The following is a 27,724-nucleotide window of genomic DNA, read 5'->3' on the forward strand; positions in this document are numbered from 1 at the left end:
CAGCAGAAAAGAATAAGAATGTTACAGCAAGAAGAGAAGATCAAGAAGAAGAAGTAAAAAAAACTAAATTGTGCCCGTGCCGAGAATGGTGGATATTTGGGTTGTTGTGGGTGGTAAATTCGCGTTTTTTAGAGAATCAATTTACAATGTTGGTGTCTTATTTTAGTTTCAAGGATAGTTTGGTTTAAATGTTTTAGGATTTCCGAAAAAGGTAAGTTTCTTGTTCCAGATAATAAAGCCAACATCTTCCGCGACCAAGGGAAGGGCCCAGGTTACTATGAAATCTGGAATTAGGCTAGGCCTAACATTTTCTATTAACATCTCCCTTAAACTTTTTGTCACTTAATTGTAGCCCATGCAAAGATCTCGACTAAAAAATCAGTGTTCAAAACGGGCCTGATTTCAAGTCGTATAGTTTCAGAATGAGATAGGGGGGCCTAAGAGGGCAATGTATTATAGGCTAGTAGGCCTAGCCTCTGTATATCAACTAGGTCTAACTTAAGCTACACCTTAGGTAACTTAGTCCGTGGTTGAGATGACTGAAATTCCTAGTTTAAGTGTTAGGGCCTAGTTAGGCCTCCTACTGTAATAAATTTAAGAGAGCGAGCGAAGCTTTGGCTGCACTTTAAATTAAATCAACTGATTGCTCAGTTGGATTGGTGCAGGACAGGTCGTCAATGTCTACCAGGCCGCGGCCTGAAGTTAGGTCCTACACTCATTTGAATGAAAATATTGATTATTCGATTGTTTCATTCAATATATCGTTTGGTTAGTTAGGATTTTTATTCGATTGAGTGTCCAGGACCTAAAGTAAAGTGCAGCCGAAGCTTTTTGAGATCGGACCTTAACTTACGCTACCTAAATCCCCACTAAGTTAAGTTAGCCTAAATCTTGCCTGTGTTATTTCGGCACATCTCAGACAAGGGTGCATCAGACATGATCAGGCTATGGTTGACCTCAAAAATCAAAATTTCTCTGCGGATTACCTACTTTAAGTTATAAGGTGTTGTCAAGATTAAGAACAAGTTAACCATCAATGGCTTGCTAAGTTAACTTAATTGAGCCATTTTTGGAAAGATAAGTTTCAAGCATGAACAAAACCAGTAAATGGACACTAAATTAGTTTATTCGGGTGGTTCCACAACTGGGATATATTATTAGATTAAACATCAACATAAGTTAGGCTAGGCCTACCAATTATAATTTGGTTCAATATTGACATAACTTAGACCTAAGTTATCATGTTTTGAAAAATTTCCCAATAGACCCTAATTATGAAATGTGTTACGATTTGTTCTCGTTTTCATTGGTGTTAAGGCTAGGCCTACCGTATGTTAATAATTTTTAACATCGAATTGAGTGGTCTATTCAAGTTAGGCCTACATTTTATTACTGGTATGTTAAATAGGCCTTTAAACAAAAAATAAGCTAGCAATATCTATGAACGTTAAAAAACAAATTAACCAAATTAACTTTATGATATCATTTCTGCATAGGATTTGAAAATGTAAGTTTGTCTAAGCTAACTTATGACTTAAGTTAACCTAGTCCTAGTTTCTTCCATTTTTAGTTTTGGATAAAACTACAAAAAACAACCTTCAAAACAACAAATTTAGGATAAAACTACATGAATACGAAAGAAACAACTTTAACTAATGCTTTTGTGATTGTTTTTATTTGTATCATATCAGAGAGAATTAAGATACAGAGGAAACATTCAATGGTACCGGTACCCCTTCCGCTCTCCTCTCCCCCCTCCTCATCCCCCTGACCATCACATAAGAATCAAGAATCAAGAATCAAGAAGTTTATTGGCCATTAAATACAATGTACAGGAATACATTAGCGTACAATAGGCTTTGTCAAATAGTTTTAGTACAAAAAATCTTAGATAATAAGGCACTCACGCTGTAGGAAAAGCCTGTGTGGTACAACTGCTGTTTTAAACAATAGCCGTTCAGAGGGCTCTTCCTAGCTTTTAGCTAAGTATAATTCCACCCACCCATTCTCGAGCTAAAAGCACACAGTTGTTCCGTAAGCCCGTTTCCTCTGTAGCCTATATCTTACTTCTCCGTGATCATATGGAAAAATTAAATTTGATGCAATATTAATATCGATCCGAATTATAATCTATAGGCTATCTGCCTACTATAGCTTATTTTGATAGGCTACTTAATCATATCATATAATAATATATCGCAAGTTTTCTGTGGAACTTACAGGGCATGGTATCTGTTTTAACTGTCACTGACAACACATCAGCAATGACTCCCATTTTCCCCACCATCACTCCTTCTTCATAAATCCATGTCACGGAATTACATCGTCGCTAGTAAAGTTTCAAAATTACAAGTCATGAAAAATATGAGTTAGGCCTACCTAGTTTTAATTTTGTTTAATGTAGCAGACTAAGATTATTATTTTTTTTTATATGAATGGATGCTTGGAATTTACATGTAATAATCTTAGGCTCTCCTGTAGCTTAATAATTAGGCCTAATTTTAAATTGTTATCAGGACAGACACAATGTGGACGGGAGACGTACAGAGTGGTTTTTCCACACAATGGGCTCTCAACCCATCGACTTATCAAAACTTACCAAATGAACAAGGTATGTATGATATCTCATGTACTTGCTTGGAAATAACTGGCCGATGATAGGTTAGCAGTAGCCTCTAGTCATAATTCCTCCCAGAAGTTTTTTGCTAGCCCAGTGGTTAGCGTCTTGGACGTTGGTGCGTCTAGGACACAGTTTCCATCTTCAGTTATTGACAATCATTTCCAAGGTTTTGGTTGTTTTCTTTGAATGAGTTTGACATTCTTTTATTTCAAAAAATGCCGTCTGATGTGTATTAGGCCTACATGAACCCTGGTTTCAATAAAATGTCTTAGGCCAAATCAAATATTGAGCTTTCACTTAGCTACAAGTCAGATGTACTTGTGAAATTGTGAAAACAGGCCTAATTTCACTAATTTTACTATTTACTTAGTTGTAACCTTGTCCTTACCCTGTAATTTATAGAAAGTGGATTTTCCAAACCAAATATTTAATAGGTACCTACTATATACTTTTGCCTAAAGTCCTGTTATTATTTTCAGTGGATTGGGCTTCACTAGCTCAACAATGGATACAGATGAAGGAGCATTATCCGCAGCTAACACCACCGGTGCCCCCTGCACCCCCACCACCTTCTATACAGGCTGACATAGAGGCGGGGGAGGCGCCAATGGACGTAGCCAAGGACGATGTCCCCCCCGCTCCAGCCCCGCCATCTGCAGCATCTCAAGGTATGCAATGCATTCTGGCATGTTTACCTAAAACCGGCTAGGCCTACTTGGACTTTAAAGTCATGGCTTTGTAATTTTAACCTTCATCCTAAATAGTTTTTGTGGTTATAAAGTTAGCTGGCCTATTAATCAAATAAAGTAGGCTAGTCAGTTCAAACCTTAAAATAAACACCCCCAACAGGTCAGCATGCAAATCAAATCTCCCAATCTGATGTTTACAAAGTTTTTATTTTTTTGGAGCGCTACCTACTAATTTACCATTAACCTTTCTTCATTATTACAGGTACTTAAATAGACTTCAATAGCTATTTCGCTTTTTTTATGTGTTACCCTTATCCAAGTATGGGGCCTAGTCTTATATTTCAAATTGGCCTTAAAAATATCACAAATTAATTCCTCGCCATGTTTGGCCCAGTATTAAGCTAAAGTTACTAAATTAGCTGAGTTAAGTAGTAGGCCTAAGCTTAGGCCTGCACCTCAACATAATTGATTTTTATAATTTTAAATTTTTCAGTTTGATCAATATTATTTTAATTATTTTAAATCACAAACAAAAGCTTTTTGCCCATCTCATAGTTTTCCTGTTGCTATAATACACTGTTAAAGAGATTGAAATTTCCTCAGGACCTCCAGATGGAAACTGGGGAACTGGAAACTGGAACAACTGGCAGCAGTGGGGTTGGGGATGGAATGGCCCACCAGACTCATACAATGCGCCAGCCGCAGTCCCACCTCCTGCCACTTTTGACTATAATCACGGAGCTTCCATGCCGGACAACTTTGACCAGGTGAGATTAGACAAGTTGATATTCAGGTTATGTTTGTTAAAACATCACATACGGTAACAGCAGTAGTGGCAATTTTAAACTTTAAATAGGCCTAGTTGAGTTGAACCACTGACAAACGCACTGATGTCCATCACAGCTATTATACAGTGAAATTTTCTTAGTAACCTACAACTTTCTAAAAGTCAGGTAATCTAGCATGACTTATGGAAAAAATCTACATAATAAGGATCTAATAAAGTGTGTGAAGGTTTGAAATTGTTTACATTTTGATTTAGGCTATAGTTGTTTTGTTAAATTCACATTTTTCCTGATGCAGTAGACCCCAACTTAACCGACGTCGCATTAACCAATAACCGGATTATCCGCCTCGATCGCAAAATATCACTGTTTGTTTTAACCGCTGCTTTCTGATCTCGGCATTTCTGCAACCACTCTCGGCGATGGGAACCTTATGCTTATCTCTACAGGATGTGACTCTACTGTATGTTTTTGAAACAGCTGCTATTTTTGTTACATAATCTAGAATTATTGCTACAGTAAAGAAACAACACAACTTGTAGGAAGGGCAGGGGAGGAGGTTAACTACTCCTAGGTCAAGATAGTTTTTGTGACTCGAGCCTCCAGTGAGAGGTTATGAATTAACGTCGTAACAAATTGTATGGATATCTTATAGTAAATTTATATCATCTTTTATGTCACATAAAATGTCATAGTGCCTACCAAAAACTAAAGGAACATAACATGTTGAAAGTAGTGCACTCCCTGAGTGGCTCACTCACACATATGTTCTTTTTTAAACAAAAAGGCTACAGTTGGTCTATTAAGATTGAATGTCAACTTCAGTATCCACAAGTCAATGCTGAAATTCTTCCCTTTTTGGTAAAGTAAAAATAAATATTAATTATTTGGGAAGATAGGATGTTAAATCATCATTGAAATATGTAAACATGTTTTAACGAGTCTTTGATCAGCAGGGCCCGCCGGGGTACTGGTCTGAGGGTACGGCCCCGTTTGTACGGAATAAGCCTTCGTCTGATTGGAGGCCTGAGAGAGCCCCTAGTAGTCGGAGGCATTCAGGGAAAGTAGAGGAAGTGGTGGAGCCAGACACTACAGCGTTATTTGGTAAGCTTTATAATCTGTATGCTCTAATTTATATACCGTAATGCTATCTAAAAAAATAAACATTTTTTAAATGCTCCTTGAGAGAGGGTTTATTCTAAGGGTAAACTCCCAGAAGCTGGGTTTTCTTGGGGCGAAAACAGAATGCGGAGAAGCGATTTTCTGCTTGTTGGTAATGTTCTGGTCTGCTTCTAATTCAAATTCAAATTCAAATTCAAATTCACTTTATTGTCACATAAAAACATTTGTACATAGCAAAGCTATTAAACTGGTGACATTGTCAATTCAATATAAACCTAAAAATACAATTAAGTTACAGAACATTTTTGTCTGACTCTAAAACAACAATTACATATAACAATGCTGCTTAATTTTGTAAAAAGTCACTTACAGAGTAAAATACTTGGTTTAAAAGATAACTTTTTAGAGTATTCTTAAAACTCTTTAAACGGATTTGGCTTTTAATGTTTGTCGGTAGATTATTAAAGAACTTCATACCCATGTAACTAGGGCCCTTTTCATAGATTGTTAAGTTATGTATTCGGTATTGAAAATTGTCTTTGCACCTTGTGTTGTATGCATGTAAATGCTTCTAGGAAAACAGTACCATTAAATTACCTAAGACAAGAGGAGAGCAGATTCCGCACTCTTCATTCTGCTTCCTCCCCTAGGAAAACCCAGCTTAATGTTCTTTCTTTAAAATATTTATTTTGCACCATGCAAAATATTTGTACAAAGAAGTATTCTTTTCATAGATGCTGCCAAACGTAAACAATTACCTGCATGGATCAGAGAAGGATTGGAAAAGATGGAAAGGGAAAAACAGAAGAAATTGGAACGAGAAAGGCAGATCAAGGAGAGGGAAGAAGTATTGTTGCGTCGCAAACAAGAGGAAGAGGAAGCACTAGCGTCTGGCATACCTCTGAAGAGCAAATTTGTTAGTTCAATGACTTTTTGATGACATAGCAAAGCAATTATCAGCGTAGAGTAAACAGACAGTTGGCTGCAATTAATGTTAACAATTTATTTTATCGTGCTAACCTCAGGTCTTATTTTCCATGGCTGTATGTTGAGTTGTGTACCAAATTAAGTTATGGTCTTTATTGATAGTACACCATCAAGGAGCTGGGTTTTAATTTATCTTTTAAAATAATACATGTAATTATATTATTAATGCATTCATCTATCCATTGTAAAACAGTGTTTTCTGTCAAATGTCTCTACTTTGAAATTCAGAATTTGGCGGTTTTATTTGCTTTAAATATAATTTGATTTAATGTTTTCTAATCATGAAATCTATGCTTTACGCTTTTATCACAAATATTTTTGACCAAGCACATATGTATTGAGGGTTGTAATTTGTCAGCTTAACTCATTCTGTAGTCTTGTTCATGCATACATGCACCAGTACCAAACCTGTTTACAAATATTTCTTATAGCTTACTTTTAATATTTTTCAGTTATCCATTTAAACTGTAAATTGTAACTGTTCTTTGACATAATTTAAGCTTCATTAACAATGAGTATTTTATTTTAATTTTTTGCTCTGTTGTATTTGTATTGATGCGTTCGATTGTTCGATTATAGGACACTGATTCAGAAGAGTCTGAAAAGGAGGAGGAGCCAGAGTCAGCTGTGAAACCTAGAAGATCAAGATTTGACCCAGCGTCAAGCCCTGAACATGTGAAACCAACAGCAACAGCCTCGTACTCTCCACCTCCCGTCAAACGTAAATCCAAAGAGGAGATTACGCAAGAAGTTGTAAGTTGTGGAACCAATCATTTTACTCATTTTATCTTAAAAAGCTGTTCCTTTAAGTCAACAATTTAAGAATTGTATTTTTTTGTGTGTTTAGTAAATTATCCCAGGTTAGAAATACTCAGTATCAACAATCTTGTTATTTTATCTATGTCGTTAAAAATTAATGGTACCATAAACTGACAACGTGGTGTATAATCCGGAATTAATTGTCCGAGTATGTAATTGGTATGTAACGTAATTGGTTTATTAATTGTCCGAGGTTTAGGAATGCGATTATCAGTTTGTAGAGTTCATAATCTAACATGGATCCCGTGACAATTTAACTGGCTTTTTCACATTACAATGTTTAAAACTGCTATACTCTAGTAATTTTTAGTTATTTCTCAGTATTTTTAATGCAAGTTTTTAACTTCCAGTGCCACTGAAAAAGTTACTACTTTGTAGTCAATGATGACGGCATTGTGATAAAAAATGCTGGCTAAAATTATTTATGCAGGCATAAAACCTAATGTCGATTACCTCAAATAACACTTTGGGACCGTATAAGTGGAATTAGCCCCAACTTAAACCTTGGAACACTTGAATTTAAGTTAAAGGTAATGGATTCTTCTTAAAATAAAGCATTAAACTGATTTGATGGGGTTCCTTAAATTACTCGGCCGAACGGCTTAGAACAAATGGATTACTTATGATATACAGATTGAAGGATAGTAATTTAAGCCTCATTAGGAATCCGTATCACTATTACTTGCATTCCTATCTTCAAACGTGCATCAATCTTTTTTTTTACTATTGCATAATATCATTGAAGTAATAGAAAAGTACCTCCTGGCATTTATTTGACTGGATATTATTTAGTTGATATAGATTTTTACCCCTACATTTTTCAATTTCCAGATGCAGAAAGTGAGATATGTCCTGACTGACATTCTCATGACCGTCACCAATGAGGAGATGAGGAAGATCGCAGATGAAGTTTTAGCTGATTTCCGTGCTAAAGGTACCTTTGGTATAAAGTTACCTGGTTCTCAATGTCCACAAAGAGACATTTTACCTTTTATTCAACTGACCAAAGTTAAAGTCTAGCAGAGGTGCTTCAAACGAACAATAACAAACCTTGATTACGCCAAAAAACATTTTAAGTTGTACAAGTGATCTGTGATTAAATATTTTTAGGATTGTAAAATGATATAATTAAACTTGTATAGTTATTTGATAGTTTTTATAAAATTTATATGAAACACAAATCAGTTATATTTTTTCCTTAAACATCTGGTTGTACGAAAACTCAGTCGCATTAATTGAGAAGTGTGTCGACTAAAGTTCAGCTATGATCATTACCATGTCAATTTATAAATGGAGTAAATGCTGCAGTAACCTTCTTTCAAGAGATGATTGGGAAATTAATAATGCCAACTAACAATTTACAGATTGGATGATTATCTATAGGTTTTTGAAGGGATTGTGGGTTATTCAAAGATTTATTTGAACTTTTTTATCAAATGTCACATTTTTATCTAGTTTTCATCTAAAGATTGTTTAAGGTTTTCAGGCTTAAACAAATGTATTTGATCCCAATACTTTGTCTGCAGTGAACTGAGAAGCAGTCAGCAATCCCAGATTGTAGCTAATGATAGCCAATGGAAGTGCTGAAGTGCTTGTAACTAATACAGTTGGTTTCAGAGCCGTACATTGTGATGTCTGTTAGGTTAGGTTGGCGGACAACCCCGTTGTCAGTTGAATGTTTGTCTTATGTAAGTTGTACGGAGGGCCTTGGTCACTCCAATCTAACTAAAACTCTTTTTATGAAAGCTCCAGCCTCACGGTTACGTCAGACCCCAGCTTTAACTTCCCTTACTGGAAAACTAGGTAAGTTATTATGTCTTTGTGTTGTAGTGATTGAATTATGTAGGACTTTATCACACCAACAATGATAATTGAATCGAAATCACGCTTTTAACACCTTAAAGTGGCTTGTAAAATGTGTTGTTACAAACTGATTTAATATAAGACTTATTATTTCATTTGTTGGACCAAGATCTTCACAGTTTTACGTAGAAAGTTTTCTAAAACTAATACCTAAATGAATCTAAAATTTAGTGAAATGGTCAATGTTTTGTCAGATCTTTAGATCATGTTCCCAGGAATTTTTCTTCAAACTTCCCACTTTAAAAATAACTTTGCTTAACATAACTAAATTCATGGAATGGCTTTCTAATTTTTTTTCTTTTTATTAGTTTTTTTCTTTTTATTAATTTACAAGTGAGAATGATGTTTATAATCAAACGAAGTACTAACCTTTAAATTAACTTGCCAAGTTATAAATGATAAAATGAGTTTTTTTTTACATCTCTATTCAAGCTAAAACATTGTGCAATTTCTTATATGTTGACCTTTCTAAAGCCCAAAAGTAGATTTTAATAAGCATCCTACCGATTATATAAGTTTGTTTAATACTGGTTCTGTAATAAATTGGAATGATTTTAAAACTGTAATTTTTAATTTAATTCTATATTTTTGTACTGTTTTGATATCCCACTATTATTCTTATGTTTTATATTATAGTAATAACATACAACTACTGTAGTATAGTAGACACCCTCTTATCCAGATACCGGTTTAACTGGACATCAATTTAACCGGACTACACTTGTTGGAAATGACATCTCTTAAACCAAACAATTTTTATCAGCACATGGGATTAACTGGATCGACAGGAAGTGGGCATTACTGGAACGACTGTTCTCGTGGGAAAGAATTGTGACGAGTGATCACGTGTCTAAATACAATGCTCTCCTAAATTTAAGTAAAAAAAAAAACTATACTGGTTACAGTATACAGTATGCATTCTAACGGTCCGTTTTAACAAGTTTTTGGGGATGTCGGTTTAACCGGAAAACCCGTTATCCGGACTGGCCTCGAGTCCAGATAAGAGGGAGTCTACTGTATCTTAATCTAGTAACTTATTCTAAAACATCAATATTTATTTGATAAAATGGAAGAATTACCTTATCCAACCACAGTTGCTAGTATGACAACTAGTTTCGTTCCTTAGAACATCGTCAGGTCATTGTATGCAACCACATCATCAATGTACAATGACCTGGCGATGTTCTAAGGAACAAAACTAGTTGTCATACTAGCAACTGTGGTTGGATAAGGTAATTCTTCCATTTTATCAATTATATATTCCAACCAAGGGTCACAATGAATAACATAATAAAATATTTATTTGTGGATGAATGTTTTTAAAACTGGTATACAAGCAGTTTGTGAACAATAGAAATGTTAAGTGTTTTTTTCAGTTAATCTTTTTTATATATCTCACTTTATTAGGCAATGTCTAAACACCATTGTTTTGTACAGGGCTGGGCATCTATGACTCTGATTCCGAAGATTCTTCCAGCGAGAGTGAAGATGAACGGCCTTCAAAACAAAACGGGATTGATTCTGATGAAGAACTTCGGGTGAGTTGGAAAACTGATTCTTTTTTTATTTTCACAACACAAAAATAGTATTTTTAAAATTCAAACTCTTGCAAATGTAGCTTTTAAAAATTGATGTAAAATGTGGGCCATAAAATCATTCTTCTTTTAATACTTTGTTGAAATTATTTTCAAATAGGAAAAATAGTTAACTGTACATTTAGATTATGAATAGATGTTCTACGATTGCTTTGGTATTGAATTGTTATTGTAGTTTACTATTGAATATGCTAACACTTAACTTCATAAGTGAGCTCGTTCGCATGGCTCAATCCCGTCCTGGTTGAAGTTCGTTCGCTACGCTCACTCACTTTTAGGTTAGAGCTCGTTCGCTGCGCTCACTTGCCTTCAGGTTAGCTCGTTCGCTACGCTAACTCGCCTCCAGGTTGAAGTTCGTTAGCTACACTCACTCTCACTCACCTTTTGGTTGCAAAATAACTGTTGTCATAAATGTAAAAGAAATAATAGTGCTGCACCCTGTCGGTAATCCTTGTAACTTTAATATTAATGCTATTGAACATCATAGAACAGAACCAACTTGTTTAATTGAAACAGCTGTTAAGATTCATTAATTCCATTTAAATATGAGAACTCATAAGGTTAACATGGGAAACTCCAGAGCCACTGGGGCAGAGCCCGAGAGTCCGATCAGAATAAAAACAGCTTAGTTTTCCTATTTAATGCCTAAAGAATCAGTGTACCAAATTTCAGCCTCCTAGGTAAATGGGAAGTAAGAGAATTAGTGATGAGTGAGTGAGTCAGTCAGTCAGTGAGTCAGTGAGGGCTTTGCCTTTTATATTTAGACTAGCTGTAGCCGCGGGCTTTGCCCCGTTTAACTTCACAAGTGAGCTTGTTCGCATGGCTCAATCACGTCCTGGTTGAAGTTCGTTTGCTACGCTCACTCACCTTTTGATTGCAAATTGGCTGTAGTCATAAATTAAAAAAAATAATAGTGCTGCACCCTGTTGGTAATCCTTGTAACTTTAATGCTATAGAACATCATAGAACAGAACCAACTTGTTTAATTGAAACAGCTGTTAATAAATTCCTTTTAAATATGAAAAATCATAAGGTTAACATGGGAAACTCCAGAGCCACTGGGGTGGAGCCCGAAAGCCCGGTCAGAATAAAAACTACTTAGTTTTCCTATTTAATGCCCAAAGAATCGGTGTACCGAATTATTTTTTTTAGCCCTTAGTATTTATTTGTCAGCCAAGTAATATATTACTTGTACGTTGAACAATTTATTGTAGAAAGAAATAGTAGTGTCAGTACCTAAAGGAAATTCTTTGTACCACCGTTTATTGGGGGAAAATGCTGTAATCAAGAATATATAATATCGGCATTGGAACTTCGGTACTGTCATAAACAATAAGAACAATAATGACAGCTTTGTGCTTCGACAGCAGGTGAATTGAGAGTGCCGGTACCATAAACTCATCCCTGGGTTACTTGTATCATTCATTCATTCACATTAGTAATGTGTCTAAGCCCAAACCCGAAACCTCTAAAAAAATTGAGAAAACGTTCACGGCAACACCCATGAGCAACTGATGCCATCGCAGAGATATCGTAATCATCTGCCATGTTCTACCCATCCAAAACCCAGTGCCGGATCAAGCAAAGGCCCCCCCCTTTAGTGGATTATAAAAACACTTTTACATAAAAAAAATTTTTTTAAACCATCAGTTTGCCGCGATTGCAGGTGACGATAATGATGTTGTTGTGATTGTGGACCGAGGGTTAACGATTTCACTGCGGCCGCGGGTGACGGTGATGATTTCCCCGTGATTGCGGCCCGCGGGAGACGTTATTAATTTAGCCGCAGCCGCGGGTGACAGTGAGGTGTCCTCATGATCGCAGCCCGCCGGAGACTTTCAAGATATAGCCGCTGTTGCGAGTGTCGATGATGCCCCCGTGATTGCGGGCCGTGGGAGATGTTCAATATTTCACCACGGTTGCGGGTGTCAATGATAATGTTACCGTGATTGCGGCCCGTGGGAGATGTTCAAGATTTTGCCGCGGCCGTGGGTGTCGATGATGATGTCCTCATGATTGCGGCCCGCGGAAGATGTTCACGATTTTGCCACGGTCGCAAGTGTCGATGATGATGTCAGCATGATTGTGGCCCGCAGGAGGTGTTCACGAATTTACTGCTGTCGCAGATGAATTGTCACTGAGACAAAATAAAAATCTAATAAATTTGCGTTGGCTTTATTTGTCAGTCCTATGTAAAATCCGTAATATTTTCCTCGTCATCAAAATATTTTTGTGATTTAAATTTTTTCTAATACTGTGATGGTAAAAATGTTCTCACAGTAAAGCATAACTAGTTCCCACACCAATTGATCATAAAAATTAGATGGCTCTTTGAATAAAACCCAAATATTTTTTTAACTAAAAATTGTGACATTAACAATTTTAACACGGAACATTTCTCCACCCCCAGATAGTGACGAACTTTGGTATTGTCCTTGACAACGATTGGTTTGGTGTGCCATCTTGCTGTAAAACTTTGCTACCAGCTGAAGCTGTTAAGATGAACATATTGTTTTTGTTCTAGTCAACTAGTCAACCAGTAGTTAACTAAAACATAATTTTAAACTAGTAGTTAATACTTTAATACTTTACTTTGACATGGCGACCATACAAATGTAGGTATTTTAAGTTATGGATTTGAGGGTAGGTAGGATGAATGGCACAATCTTGTAATCTTGTTAGTGACTAAGGCCATACTTATCATTGTTATACCATACCTATTATTTGTTTAAACTAATAGGTTTTTTTCAGCCCAACAATGTGAAATTTTGTTGGGGAAGGTTGGAAATACTTGTTAACAAATGGGTTACTTTTGCAGGGTTAGTTGTTTTAATACCTACAATCACATATCCATGATCTTGAAAATAAAAATTTAGTAGGCTATCAGTGATAAATCTTTAATCACAATTTCTTTTAATCTTTTATATAATGGAATCAATACCCCATCCAAGTTAAAGCTAAGTATAAATATCCTTGATTCTAATTATGTTGTCCAAACAGCACAAACTTGTGTTGTTTGATTGATTCCTTAGACTTGCCTAGGGTATGAGAGAAGTGTTTATTTAGTTTCTGTTTTGGCGGTGTAGCATATATAACAAATATTTCCTTAGTAGATATCTCATCCTTATGGAACAGCTGAAGACAATTTTATTGTTAGTTTTGTAAAGTGTACTGTTGTAGAGGCCGTGTTATGTTTACAACTTGTTTCTTGTTATTTCAGTAATTTAAAACCTTGTTTAACCAAATAATACAATCTAATCAGAAACAATAACTCATTCTCTAGTTATATAACTTAATTGTAATGCACAAATCTAGAAATTAACGCTAAAATAGGCCTAATAGAAACAAAATTTTGTCGACACTAGCGCCTAGTGTCACCGTACTTGACCTAGACACGAAAAACTGGTGACAATGGGATGAGAAGTCTACTTGTGTTGGTTAGTCTATGTTGGTTGGTACTCCAATCTTTACATTTATTGTCTTGTGGGTAAAAAAATAATTCACAAAAGAATACCTTATGGTGTTCTTAATTAGGGACTCAACTTTAAACAAAAATTTAATTTGTGTAACTCCATTTTACTTTGCAATTTTCTACTAATATTCACTTCAATTGATGTACGGTACCTTAAATACCTGATGATGGCTTTTTAAATAAACGGATTTTGCAGGAACGAATCAGTCGCAAGAAGCAGGAGTTTGCAAGGGTTGAACGAGATATTGAACATGAAGTGGAACTGCAGGAGGAGCGTGATAGAGAGAAGCAAACTGAGGAAGACGTGGAGGAAGAAGACAGACAGGAACGAGGAAAAGATATGGGACAGGTAGAACCTAAGCCGGTTCATCTTGGTAAGTTCAGTAAATTTCCTTTAGAAAATATTTGAATTTTTAAGTGATAAATGAAAGAATGACAGAAAAATGATTGTGAAACGAAGTTTAAAAATTGTGTTAGTTTCTCTCTTGTAAAGAGAGAAAGAGAGAGTATTGATTCAATGTTTGGTATAGGAATTCAAAATAATACCAAAAATATTACCGTATCCCCTCATGTGCCTGACTACCCAACTTTTTTAACTTGATTTTTGTGTTTTAAATGTATTTCCCAAGTTAATATACTCGTGTTGCATTTATGAAACATCACATCACTGTTGTTTACCTCAACACTTTATCTGAAATCTTGTTATTATTCTTTACATCCTTAAAAATGTTCATATAGCCATTTCTGTGTGAAATATTAGTACATTTACCATTAATTAAGATTAACTAATCTAATCAGTTCATTTGATAAATAAATAATTTTATGATACATTTGCCCATTTTATGAACAGTAACTTTTTTTACAAAATATTTTGAAATCTTTAAGTGTTCAACTTTGGATTTGTTGAGGATTTACAGATTATTAAAAACCAGATAAAAAAACCTTTACCAAAAACTCATGCTTTATAAAGTGTTTCTGTAAAAGAAAATATGATTATTTAATTTTCTCCTGTGTCCTTAAAATGCTCATATATTTTTCTCCAAGCTCATCGTATCATTCATTAAACTGGTGTGTACAAGGTATTGTATTTAATGCATATGAATGTTCACAAAGTATTTTCAGTGAACATTTCCTGGTTGAGTAAATGTTAGTGATGGATTTTTTAGGTAATAGGGCCGAAGATGAAGCAGAAAAACCAAAAGCAATCTCTGAGTTAAAATTTGAGCGAAGCAAATTGCAAAGTTTTACCCCAGAACGGTCACACAAAGAGAAAGAAAGTTCAGTAGACCGCAGCGAAGATTCAAATTCTTCAAGCAAATCGTCGTCTTCTAGCAGATCTAGCTCGAGCTCTAGGCGTAAAAAGAGAAAATCTTCAAAGAGAAAGAAAGAAAAGAAAAGCAGTAAGAAGAAGCGTAAGAGGAGCCGCAGTAGGAGTAGCGATCGAAGGAAATCACACAAGAAGTCTAGTCACAGTCACAGGTATGAGAGGGAGAGGTCACGGTCGAGGTCGAGGTCACGTAGCAGAGGTCGCGATCACTACCGTCGCCACTCCAGCGAGTCGTCACACAAACGTAGACGCCACAGCTACTCTAGGTCCCCGGATCATTCCAGGGGTAAGAGGTCTAGTCACAGAAGTCGAGACTGATCTCACCTCCTTCACAACAAGGTGGTATTTTTTATCATTTTTATTCCTAAGGTTGCACTGATTCTGCTTTTTGTATCTATCCTAGTTTATGATCACTTCATAGTCAATTGACTGAGTACCAAAAGATCCTTTCTTTGTGTTATGTGCCGTATAAAACAATGAAAAAACTTTTATTGGTATTTACTAAACAATTCTACAACATGTTTCAGTGTTGAAAATTGTTGATATGAGTGTTATTAGAAATTTACCGAGTTTTCCTATGTTATCCTTATGGCAAATAAAAAAATCTGTCCATTATTTGTTACCATATGGAAAGATTTTCATTTCTTTTCCTTTGGTTAATTTAAATTTTAACTAAAAACAATTTTTTGTCTTGTAGCAGCAACCAAAGTATTCATTGAGCCAATGCTATTTGTTTTGAGGGTGACTATTGAGTAAATTTACGTATTTTTATTAATCTTTTTGGATCTAATTAATTAAATTGCAATAAACCAACAGGTAACTTGCTTCGTTTTGGTGCTGAGGGTATTAAAATTTCATATGTAAGCAAGTTAATGTAAACGTCAACTCAACTGGTGTTTGTTAAATAACGGCTAAGTAAGAAGGTTCTTGAAATCTTTTGGAACTTTGAGCCATAATGAATTAAGGTTTGTTGATTTGTAATGTAATCGTTACATGGGCATCCATCAATATGGGATATGGGGGCTATAAGAAAAATTTTGTTAATAAGACCCCATATTAACAAAGTTTTTTTTTTGACTGTGCAGTAAAAACATATAGATAAATTCACGCATTTGACCAAGATGTATTTTAACGTTCATAGACAACCTGAAGATGTACTCGTTTAGCAGTACGAAACGGCCGTAATTAAGGATCAATTGACGCAACAGGTAATTTAAACCTTTTCTATTTGCAAGAAATTCAGGTCAATAACGTGTAAAATCATACATGTTGTACCTATATTTAAACTATTTTTTGGGGGAGACTATCCTTTATACTGGGTTTGTTTCGAACCCTCCAGACGGTCATGTAAAAATTAGATGGACGCCCATGAACCGATTACAGGTTTTTAAGTACCCATGCTTATTACGGAAAATTCTGTTTCAGGTTCCAAAAGTGAACTGTGCACGACTCTATTCCAGTTAATTTGGATTGGAAACCTTTGTTGAAGAATGTGCGATGATAATCTTAGTGACTTATCTTTATTTCAAGTTGTGTTTTGACATTGTACATATGGAGTCATGCTTGTATGTATGTAGTTATATAAGTTAGATTTAACGTTTTTAAAGTTTGCATGGGGAACGTCAATATTGTTATTGAATACAGACTGTCAACTTAATTTTATGCTTGCCTTAAAGCTCACTTTGAAGAAAGTGTTTGTTCTGTTAGAATTTTGAGCTAAAGTGAACATTGGAAAATTTATTTTTTATTTTATTATAACAATTCTTGTTTTTTCTATTTTCCAGTCCAGTCTTGTTGTGTGTTATCATTTTAATGTAAAATGTGCCAAAATTCCAAGAAGTGTTATTAAAGTACAGATCTAAGAACGTCTTCTGTACATTTTACATATGTTAAATTTAGGTAAAACAAACCTAAAAAATTGTGATAATAATTCAGTTAATTAACCAATATCTTTGTATCATTTTCTTGCATAATTTGATTCTGAATTTTAAAGATTTATCGCCTTTTACTGAAGAATTATTTTAACACCTCGGAGGCAAATTCAAAGTGTCATGAGATCTGTGTTTAAAAAAAATAGTATTAAAAATTCCTTATAGGCTATAGAATATTTTTAAATATATCCCTGGAAGTCAAAAAAATGGATGTAAATGTTGAATTAGATAATTTATTTATTGGCCCATTAAATTGGCTACGGTCACTGAAATGTTAGTTGGAAGACTGACTAGGTATAAACTGGCATACTTTTGCGGTTTTTAATTTATTGTTCCCTTTTTTACTAATGGCAATAAGTCAATCTTAATAATTGTACATTCAAAATCCACCAAATGTTTCTGAGGTATTGTATATTACTTGTTTCCTTCTGTTTTCCTTTGTAAAAGTTGACTATGCGGCTGTGTAGTACATAGCCTGTTACATTATTTATGTGTACATAGTTGATCTTTTATTACTTTAAATATGTAAAGTTAAAAGTTACTAAATAATATGTTGTGTTTTATTTCACTCCTTTACAACTGTAGGAGGTACTATTATTTCTTATAGCTCACTCTCTTTTTTTTCTTATGAAAACATTTAAACTTTAGGGTGCGCTCTACCTCAGCTCTGGCTTCAGTTGCTATTTTGCATCATAGAACAGCGCCACGAGAAGCGCTTGCAGACGATTACAGCCTCTCAAATTTCTCAGTTAACTTAAAAGATTTTGTTTCACCTGAAGAAGGTTCCTTACTCCTTAGATTCAAATCTATGATTCTCTGGGTTTAATTTCCATAAAAAAATAATTTTCATGAGTAAAATGGTTTAGAAAAAGCTTATTTTGAGGTATTTACCAGTCACTGCACACTTAAATTTCTTCTATCAGCACAAAATTACAACCGTACAGGCCTACAAAAATAAGAAATGAATAAATTAACATAAATGTATTTTCAATCGGTTAAGAACTAAGTCGACAATTATGGAGATCCTAAACCCTTGCATTAGCGCGCGGAGGACAGGTAGAACGCACCCATTGCATCAAGTTGTGGTGTACCATGAAAATTAAACCAACCATTTTGTCCGGTTTGCATACTTTTATTTTTATTATTTTTACAAAACTAATTACTATCTGGTTTAAACTAAACTGGTTTAAAGATGGAAGAAATTAATTTTCATTTTTTTCCGGTGTCATGTTTTAGCCTGTGTTGATTATTTAATTACCAGTGTTAAAAAAACTATTTCAATTTGATTATTTGTTGTTGTAAAACTTAATTATTACTCTGTAGTCTAGCAATGTGGCTATTTTGGATAGGTGCTGATATCAAAGGAAGTATAATTCTTTTCCCTTGGTCTAAATTTACTTTCTCTTTGATTAATTCTCCATTCACTACGTGCACTAGTGTTTCTTTATAATTTACTTTATAATTTCAATCCCCTGTTTTTACTCTTCAACAAAAGAAATATAAACACGTGGTATACCTAAGAGGTTTTCACCTTGCAAGTGAAATTTGGTGTTTTAGTATTGGGCTTTGCCCCACACATAAATCTTGAGAGTCCACTGGAAAATGCCACTTTCAGTACTTGTACTGAAATATACGAGTACTATTCCAGTACCTACCTTAAAATGCACCAAATAGTTACAGTAACATATTTCCCCATAAAAATATTCTAAACCATGAACCTGATGAAGAAGAACTTCTAGAAAACAGTCTGGTGACGAATCTGTACAGGGAACCTAATAAAAAAAATTTTAATTAGTAACTTTGTTGTTATGAATTCAGGCTTTGTTATGTGTAAGAAATGGTGCATATTTATACAATCTTTATTATTCCGTTCTTATACAAAACAAACCAATTGAGGCTGTTAATGGCTGTGGCCGGTCAGATTCAGGAAAGTACTATTAAAACAACTAAAGTGCAATAACTTAATTATTTATTACAAAGGTTGGTACACAAAATGCATACAAAATAATAAAGCTTACAAGAATTAAAAATCATGAATAAGAAAAAAATAAAATCTAAATAATCAATGGAAAACTAAAACCTTGCTTATCCCCAAAGGTTCAACGTTAACTTAAATAAGCACTATTAATTAATGCAACATTTACTTAAGTAAAGTATTAAGTAAATAAGACGCCTTCGCAGAGTAAACGCAACAACAGCGCGCTCCTGTATTGCAATGCATTGACTTTCTGAAGGCGTTAAACTGTAAATTTTTATAACCGTCTCAAAAAATTCTCGGAGTAAAGTTAGTTTTACTCGAACAAACGAGATTTTTATCTCTAAAATTTGAGACTCGTCCATCCCAAAAAATAAATAAATATACCTTAAAGCAAATATTTGTTTAATGTCGAGAAATATTTTCAACTTTTTAAAAGAATGATATTGGTTCAATTTGCTGAATACAAAAATCCAACAAACATTTTTAATATAATAATAGAGATTTGGAAGTAGAATTTTGAAGTAATGCTTTACACCGTGTGATAAAATCACAGATATATAACTTAGATTTAACTATGAAAAATTATTAGTTATCACTTGAATTGAGCTGTCTCATTGATCATTTAGTACTTGTTTGACTATTAAACAATGTTAATAATATTTTCCTAGCAACTTTAATGCATGATGGTTTAGTACTGGTATAATTTACTTAAAACAAAAAGCTTCTTTCTGCAATATAGTTGTTAATGAATCGGTTCTCTGATAATACGGGAATCAATAAATTTGTTTTGGCATTGCAGATAATTTATTGTGAAATGTACATTGCACTTTGTTAGTAGATCTCAGTTATATCTTATATCCGAGTGCTGTTCATTTGCCAGTATTCCTCGACAAGTGTTCTATTAGGTATTAAACGTATAGGTATATGAAACGTGATTACTATAGGTATTTATTTTAGTACTTTTTAAATAATGATAAATTAGGTAATTAAGGTAGCCTATCTAGTAGATTTCAATAATATTTTGACAGTCATTACTCATTAGTCATTATAATGGTATAGCGCAATATTAAGGAGGAAGTTGGAATAATTGTTTCATTTGTTGAATTAAAAATAATGGCACAAGTGAAAACTGCAACACAGTAATTAAATCGGTTAATAATAAACCAAAGAAAGTAATTGTTATAGGTAGCAAAATTGGTTAGTTGGTTATAATACGCGACGATTTTGTTTCTACAAACGAGGAAACTGGAATTTTCACAGATTTTTTTCAAACCCTACTTTTTAAACTGTGCAAAGTTTCAAAGATTTCGATCCATAGATCGACTATATAATACAAAATTAATCGTCTCAAAACCTCTTCGTGGGACACTCTGTACAATACAGGTGGATATGTCCACTTCAGAATCCCAAAGTCAATGATTTAATCACCATTGCTATGATTGTATATCTGATTTGCACAGCTGATATGTTCAGTGTGTGTCATTGTTGCGACAGACGGTATCAACAGCTGTTTAGTGTGGACTGTGGCAGGTAGGCGGAAGTGTTTTGGGAGGAGTCTGTCAGTGTGCAGTTCAGTGTAGTGTCGGTTCGCGTTGTGCCGTGCGGAGTTGGGAGTGTAGTGTTATCTTATCAGTGGCTTATTACTTACCCGTACTGACCATCTGCGGTTATCATATGTGTGTCACCAGGTAGTATAGATTATTTCGCCATTTGGCTTTTAATTTCTGGATGCTCGTAGGAGGGATACTGTTTAGATTTTTATTTATTAAAATGTTATGAAGTAGAGGGTTATTTAAATTGTTGATAAACGTGACTTAATGTTACGATTGTGTGCAAAAATTGAACTGAAACAAAGGGAAACCGCTTTGTTCGATTTGAAACTAATTTAATATTGACGAATTATTTTCTCAAAAATGTTGGAATAATACAAAACAATTACATTTTAGTTAAATATTTTCACCTTATAAATACATATTTTGTCACTTTATAATTGTGATTACAGTACAGTGTAATTAATTTGTAATTGTTTACCAAAACATAATATCGCTGAACATAACAAATACTGGATTTCGAGGGAAAGTGTTTCTTTTAAACGATTTTTCTATACTTGTTATTGTATAATTTTGCACATTGTATCGAATTTACGATCCGATATATTTGAAGCTGTAAATTTTACTTGACTAAACTAATAATTGTTTAGTTTTATTGTTGTTCCTTCTTTTTCTCCACTGAAAGCTATTTTCTATTATCACGTAAATTTTCGATCCTAGAGTTGCAAATGTCTTATGAAACCACACTCAATCCTTTCGTGCCTCAAACCACATAGAACAAAATTTCTCCCCTGTATTTTCTCTATAAATTTGGTTTCTCTGCGATTTAACTGTATCAAGAGCATGCGCACACAAACAACCCAAACCTGTACACCAACAGTACCGTGACAATCTAACTGCTGCTTGATTTAGAATGAACTGTTGCACTTGGACGACTGCCTGATTGAGCTAGTTAATGAAGACACTTGTAAGCTGCTAGATAACAAGACAACTAACTATATAGCAATATCTCGTAAATGTAGAAACCTGCTGTCATGCCAAACGCTTAACTCTGCATGTGTTTTATATCCAAAGATTTCCAAAAAGTTGTTCAATTTGTTATGTTGTTCAATTATTTGAACGTCTGGAGAAATGTTTTTGAGGTAGATTTACGGTTGTTCTGGAGAAAATATTTTAAATTATAGGCCTCCTAAAACTCTTGCAGGATGTGGAAAATGCACCAAGAAGCCCTTGATAACTAACCTATAGTATGTATGATAGAATCTGTCTACCTGGAGGCTGGCCAACGGCTTAAGGCATAGGATAGTCACATGTAGACTCCGGTCTGAAGACAGGTTTTATTATACAGACTATAATCATAAACGTATGATCCTGAAGTAGCAACTATAAGCTACAAATATCATCTCACTCTGTTCTACCTTCGTGTTTCAATAGTTAGCTTAAAATACAGCGTAAGTCGTCCTAGGGAATTGATTTGATGACATTTTTATAAAAAAGGCTATGTCCAGAAGCTTGAAGGTTGTGGAATATAACTGTAGAAAAATATTTTCTGTCAAATTTAACCTACTGTATTTCCAAACATCCTAAAGTGACGTGAAGCCTGTAAATTGCCGGCGTAAAAGAACCTTGAAACCCCAAATGTCACCTTTTTGAAAAACACAGTTTTCATTCTGCAAGTTATAAACTAATACAACAAAGGTCCTGCGAGCTCCCAGACATCAGAAGACAGAAACAGGTGTAAAACAGTGTCTTAATATAACTAGACACTCCGCCAGACACACGTGCAACTCATCAGCTGATACTCGTGTTGTCTGGTTATGAGTAATCACATGATAAATCTTGTTCTGCTATCAAATTGACAGTGTGTATTGTGTAATGAAGAGGCAAACTTAAAATATGTTATGTGCACATTTGTTTAAGGTGTTCGGAACATAGTTAGGCCTAAGGAAGGTGTTTTTTTTTCAACAAAAAGAAGGTTGTACTACAGCTCAAAATTATATTTTCTACAGCCTATTTGTAATTGTGATGTTTGATGAGATTGAGACATAAAAGATGCTACAATAACAATAAGTCGTCTTTACAATTTGGCTTGGCTGTAGTTGGCAGGATTCAGTGATTACACCAGCGCACTCTGTCTTTAGATAGATTCGACTTTTTATTATCATTCTAAAATTGACTACAACTTAATCAACTAAATTAAATATCTAGTTCAAGCCATAGTTAAAGGTAGATAGGTATATAACATATATAATTGAAAAATATCTTAAATCTGATACAAAGAGCTTTGATTGCCTTAGATTATAGAATTTTACGTATTTTATTTAACCAATATTATCTCTACAAAATGAATAAATTTCACATACCACTTACTTTAGCGAAATCGTCTTTTCTAATTTAGTTCAATTAAAAAGTGTCCAAACCAATGAACAAACCAATTTTTTATTCGTATTTTTTACAAAATTCTACCATCATTACAAGCTTACTTTTAACAAAAAAGACAGTTACCAACAAACAAATAAATTATTAATTGTAAACGTGGTAGGTATTAAAAAATTTTATGTAAATAACTGGATTAATTGTATTAGTACATCTTCACAAAATACTTTCTCTATTGGGGCGCTAAACAAAGTGATGATAAATTAACAAAACCCATTTTCGTAGATGAGAAAGTCCCTCTTCAAGAGGTAACTTTTGCATGGAAACTCTTGCCGGTTGGTTGGTTCCAATGGATGCTTCTCCATAAAACTCCAAGATTCAAGTTAGGACTTGATGAGCCAAATCGACGACGAGAGGCCCCAGAAGGTATTCCTTCTGTTGACATCTGTCGTTGTATACTGAAACATTGTATACTGTCGCCATATTTCTGTAAACAAACATTCTGGATGCGTACTCGTCTTGTAAAGTGCTAGGAAAGGATCATATAGACCTTTTCAAAATATAGTTTTGACGTTATTGCCGTTCAGTGAGAATAAGATCTTGTCATTTTTTAGATGGAAGAAAATGCCTTAAAACGTCAGCCTGTGAACTCATTGAGTTTCTTGGAAGAAACGGTGTCTAAGAGTTTGCAAAGTTACAAATTAAGTTATGGAAAGTTGGTTTATGAAAAGAAAATATAAAAAATAGAAATTATTGACTAACAGATGGCTACCGGCACCGTATTGACTTTGACTTTAGATGCTGTAAATAAAGGGTCCATTCTTTCGTTGAACCTGCAGCTTGTAGGTATATTTTACCATAGATAAAAGGAGTATAAACATTAGACGTTAACGATAAAAAATTATGTTTTACTATTTTATTTTTGAACATTTTGAGCTCAGCGTTTCAATTGGAGGATTGTTATGTTGTGAGGAAATTATACCACGTAAACTTTATGTCAAATTCAGTTACCTCTATAAAGTTTAATTAACTGTAATAGTGTAATAGCTAGATGATCCGTTGTATACTACGGGCCATTTGATGTTCGCGTTAACATCGACAACGTACTGTGTTTCACGACTACGCTAGCGCTAGTAGCATGTATCGCACTAAGTCTAGCGCAACAGTTCGTCTAGTCACCACTAGGTGTCTCTGAGCCTGAATTTAGGGAGGTGTATTTATATTAATCAATAATCTCAAATTACCAAAGTACAAAAATCAAATTTAGCTTTAGTTAAAGGAAAGTATCATTTGTAAATTATAAACGAATAGAAATTTTAGCGATTCAAAGCCGGGTTTGTTTACTATGAGTCGTCTGTATCCGTTGACACTCGCAGTGATTTTTGGGTAGCTACATGACTACACCGCTTTCCGCCACGGTGAGTGACTAATTGGCATTGGCGATATGTGCTATAATTGCAAATCTCAAAATTAATATTTTAAAAGCCGAGAGTCGTGTCTCTTACCTGAGGCCGATGATTGGCTTATAAACAAATAAATTAACTATCAAACAATCCCTTGCTGTCGCTGATTAGACCGTATCATTCCTTAAGATTCAGATTCACCCTGCCTATAACTGCATAGTGACCGTTTAAATACAATATAGTGATAATCCATCACATACACATTGCTGAACCGACCAGACTTATAATATACTCTTAGATATATGTATATCTTGATCTGAAAACTGTGAATTATCCTTTAAAAACGTGTAGGTTTGTACTGTTAATATAGAAAATATTTTGTAACACATTCAGCTCATGAGTGGATCTGGATAACATAACGGTAAATTGATTTTGAACAGTATTGTGAATAGTTTTTAAATTGTCTAAAATGTATATAATTTATTCTATGATTTTATACTAAAACAAAGTGTAGGCCTGTATTTAATAATATCGTAATTATCCTTTTGTTTCACATTCATCTCCGGCGTGATTTGGACAATATTCTCTGTACCGTACATAATTGTAAATTGCATATAGTTAGTGAACAGTAGTGTAAATAGTTTGTAAATACAGTAACCTTAAATATATTAACAGAACAGTAACCTTGTTCTAATAACTGTCTCTTATTTTAAAACCAATAATTATACTTAAAATCATCGTAATTATTTCGTGTTTGGGCTCAATGTTCTTGTTATTTGATACAGGTTACAAAAATGACGTTATTTAATACACTTTATGGTGATATACAAAAACTCTATCAACTATGCATTACGCCTAGTGCCTGACTCATGGTCAAAACCCAGTGCAGCCGAGCGAGGGCTAATTAGGGGCTGGGCCACCTCTCGGCCGTCCTAATCCCTCAGCCGCCACGAAAGTTTGCGGGGAGTATAAATGTTCAGTGTTGCCACAACGCTCCGGAAGAAATCCCTCCTCAAAAGCGTAAAAATCCCGGATGTTGCCAGGAATATTAAAACAACTTTTAATATTTTTAATAGATATAATAATTTTAATATAACTTTATGCTTAATATTCGTGGATTGCTTAATATTATGGGCTTTTAGTATCTTAGAGTATTACATAAGATAAACTCTCTAAGATAAATTTTTGTAAATTCTCGGTGAAAGTAGTACCGTGTTTCTGGTGGAGAGATTGTCGCGGTAACAGGGCTTTATGACTATATCCTATCAGAACTCATTTGTTTTATTTGTCCATTCTAAAGCAATATTACACCTTATTGTCGTTCAGTATTTAAATATTTTCTATCTATGAGTGTTTAGCTTAGTATAAAATAAATAAATCTGCCAAGTTTAATCAAAATACATCCATAAACAAGCCATTTACAACATTTTACAATTGAATTTTAAATTATTTTTCCATAATTTTCTCCGTAACCAATAACTGTACAAAAACACTTTGATATACGTAATTATTTGTTTTAAGCTCTTTAAAAAGGTCTGGAGAAAAAGTTATGAACCTAGGTCTTACCATGAGACCTACGGTAGCTTATTAACAGAGCTTTTAATTTTATAAAAATAGTTTCGATGTTGGTGAAATGCAAGTAAATAAATTGTTAAGATCAACGTAAATATACACAAGACAAAAAAGCTTTAAATCCTCAGCTCCATAAGAATTACAGATCCTGATGTACATACAAAGAAGGGATCAATAATCAGTTTTAAACCTACGTATTATTTTTATCGGCAATGAATCATATATCCTTTTTCACACTACTCGAATTCCTCCAATGTAGTCTGATCAGTTCTTTTTGTTATAAAAGTATCTATACTAAAAAAAATAACTTTTTCCATCGTACGTCGTACGAACAATTGCCACCATTGTTTTTGGTAGAAGTTAAAAAGGTTAACAATCTAAAAATCCTGTTTAGGGTTAGGTCTGGTGCATCTCCGAGTTTATACCTCCATAGTAAGTTTATTTAAATGTCAAAACATGTATCTAATTTCTAAGTTTTTCAAACAGTGTTAGAGTGTGTTTCGTGATTTTAAAATTAAATTTCATTCTTCCTGAAGTTTGAGCAACGATCACATAATATGTGGTCGTCGAGTTTAAGGATGTCTTGGTTCTAACCTAACCATAAACAGGGTTGCAAAATGTATCTATAATTAATTAGTTAATCTATAGTTAGTTAGTTAATAGGCAAGAATGTTTCTTTAAAACCTTTTTTCTCTGCTCGCGTGCATAGCAGGAAAAATCTGCGCATACTGTTGGAAAAATATTTTCCTGTAGATGTGCAGAATCACTTTATAAATTAAAATAGGCTCGAAAATAAGCACAGAAAATGAATTTAAAATTTTGAAAAAATTAACACGGATCTTATGGGTTATCATGCTGGTGACGAAATATAAACAGAAAATAAAAACAAATGAAAGAAACTCCAATCACATGTTTTACTCACAGGGTGGTGTGAAAATAGAGAAGTCTGCACATTGTATATTTTTGGTTGAGTTTCGACTACTGGCCGACCTCTAGTAATAATAAAATTTCGAACTGAAAAAATAGTGGTAGGGCCTAATCGAACAAAGGAAAAGGAGTTACATGTATAACATTCTTTATTACATACATTGCTCAAAGGAGAGCCTGAGGCCTAACAGTGTTTTCGTGATCGTGTGTACGCATCTGTGGTTTATAATGACGTCATAAAACATAATAATGAACAGCTGACACCTGCTAAACCGTCTGGACGTCTGGAAGTGGAGAGCTCTCTTGGAAACTACAACAATTGAAACTGTGACACTAAGAGGAAAAATGGGACATACTTATTAAATGCACCTTTTTCATTTTTTTATGATTGAAATTCAGAAAAAGCAATAATTAAATAAATGGATGAAACCATAAACAATTAAGCCGTTTAGCACTTAAATTCTATTTGTGAAACTATCTATGCATACATCACTATGAATTCAATACAATAGGTACCGGTATTAAAAATTCCTCCACATGTAGTAAGTTATACTCTAAATAAGTGTAGATTAATAGAGACTGGAATTATGTTTGTCTAGAGGTAAATATAGTATTTATCCCTGAAACATTTTACTTAGACCTAGTTCATTAATTTAAGAGTTGAATATAATTTTTACGTCTTATACTAGAGGTCGTCCAGTGGTTGAA

General features: G+C 34.1%; 2 protein-coding genes across 4 annotated transcripts in view; both read left to right on the forward strand.

The window, feature by feature from the left end:
- Window positions 1-69: 69 nt before the first annotated feature.
- On the forward strand, window positions 70-17,688 carry LOC128992497 (arginine/serine-rich protein PNISR-like). 3 transcript variants are annotated; one of them, XM_054416090.1, is made up of 13 exons: window positions 70-211; window positions 2,517-2,611; window positions 3,100-3,288; window positions 3,913-4,076; window positions 5,048-5,198; window positions 5,951-6,132; window positions 6,783-6,956; window positions 7,854-7,956; window positions 8,769-8,825; window positions 10,323-10,423; window positions 14,149-14,326; window positions 15,119-15,618; window positions 16,705-17,686. In XM_054416090.1, exons 2-12 carry the CDS (start codon window positions 2,527-2,529, stop codon window positions 15,595-15,597), a joined length of 1,863 nt encoding a protein of 620 aa, XP_054272065.1. In that variant the 5' UTR covers window positions 70-211; window positions 2,517-2,526; the 3' UTR covers window positions 15,598-15,618; window positions 16,705-17,686. The 3 variants fall into 3 exon arrangements, with proteins under 3 accessions (XP_054272065.1, XP_054272064.1, XP_054272066.1); XM_054416089.1 differs by having other exon boundaries at window positions 15,119-17,688; XM_054416091.1 differs by having other exon boundaries at window positions 5,051-5,198; window positions 15,119-17,688.
- Window positions 17,689-20,813: 3,125 nt separating this feature from the next.
- Window positions 20,814-27,724, forward strand: part of LOC128993190 (dystrophin-like) — an 88,684-nt gene continuing 81,773 nt past the window's right edge. Inside the window, exon 1 of the mRNA XM_054416950.1 lies at window positions 20,814-20,876. The gene's annotated coding sequence lies outside the window, so the exon portion shown is untranslated. The remainder of the gene's footprint in view (window positions 20,877-27,724) is intronic.

Source organism: Macrosteles quadrilineatus, unplaced genomic scaffold (genome assembly GCF_028750875.1).
Source record: "Macrosteles quadrilineatus isolate MER2022 unplaced genomic scaffold, UCM_ALF_1.0 Scaffold_4__1_contigs__length_99947679, whole genome shotgun sequence".
Lineage (NCBI taxonomy): Eukaryota > Metazoa > Arthropoda > Insecta > Hemiptera > Cicadellidae > Macrosteles > Macrosteles quadrilineatus.

Bases quoted from the DNA above. Each gene is read 5' to 3' on its own strand.
- LOC128992497 (XM_054416089.1), top strand. From the start codon at position 2,527: ATGTGGACGGGAGACGTACAGAGTGGTTTTTCCACACAATGGGCTCTC. The intron at 6,957-7,853 runs GTAAGTTGTGGA...TTCAATTTCCAG, and splicing joins AGGAGATTACGCAAGAAGTT to ATGCAGAAAGTGAGATATGT. The intron at 8,826-10,322 runs GTAAGTTATTAT...TGTTTTGTACAG, and splicing joins TTCCCTTACTGGAAAACTAG to GGCTGGGCATCTATGACTCT.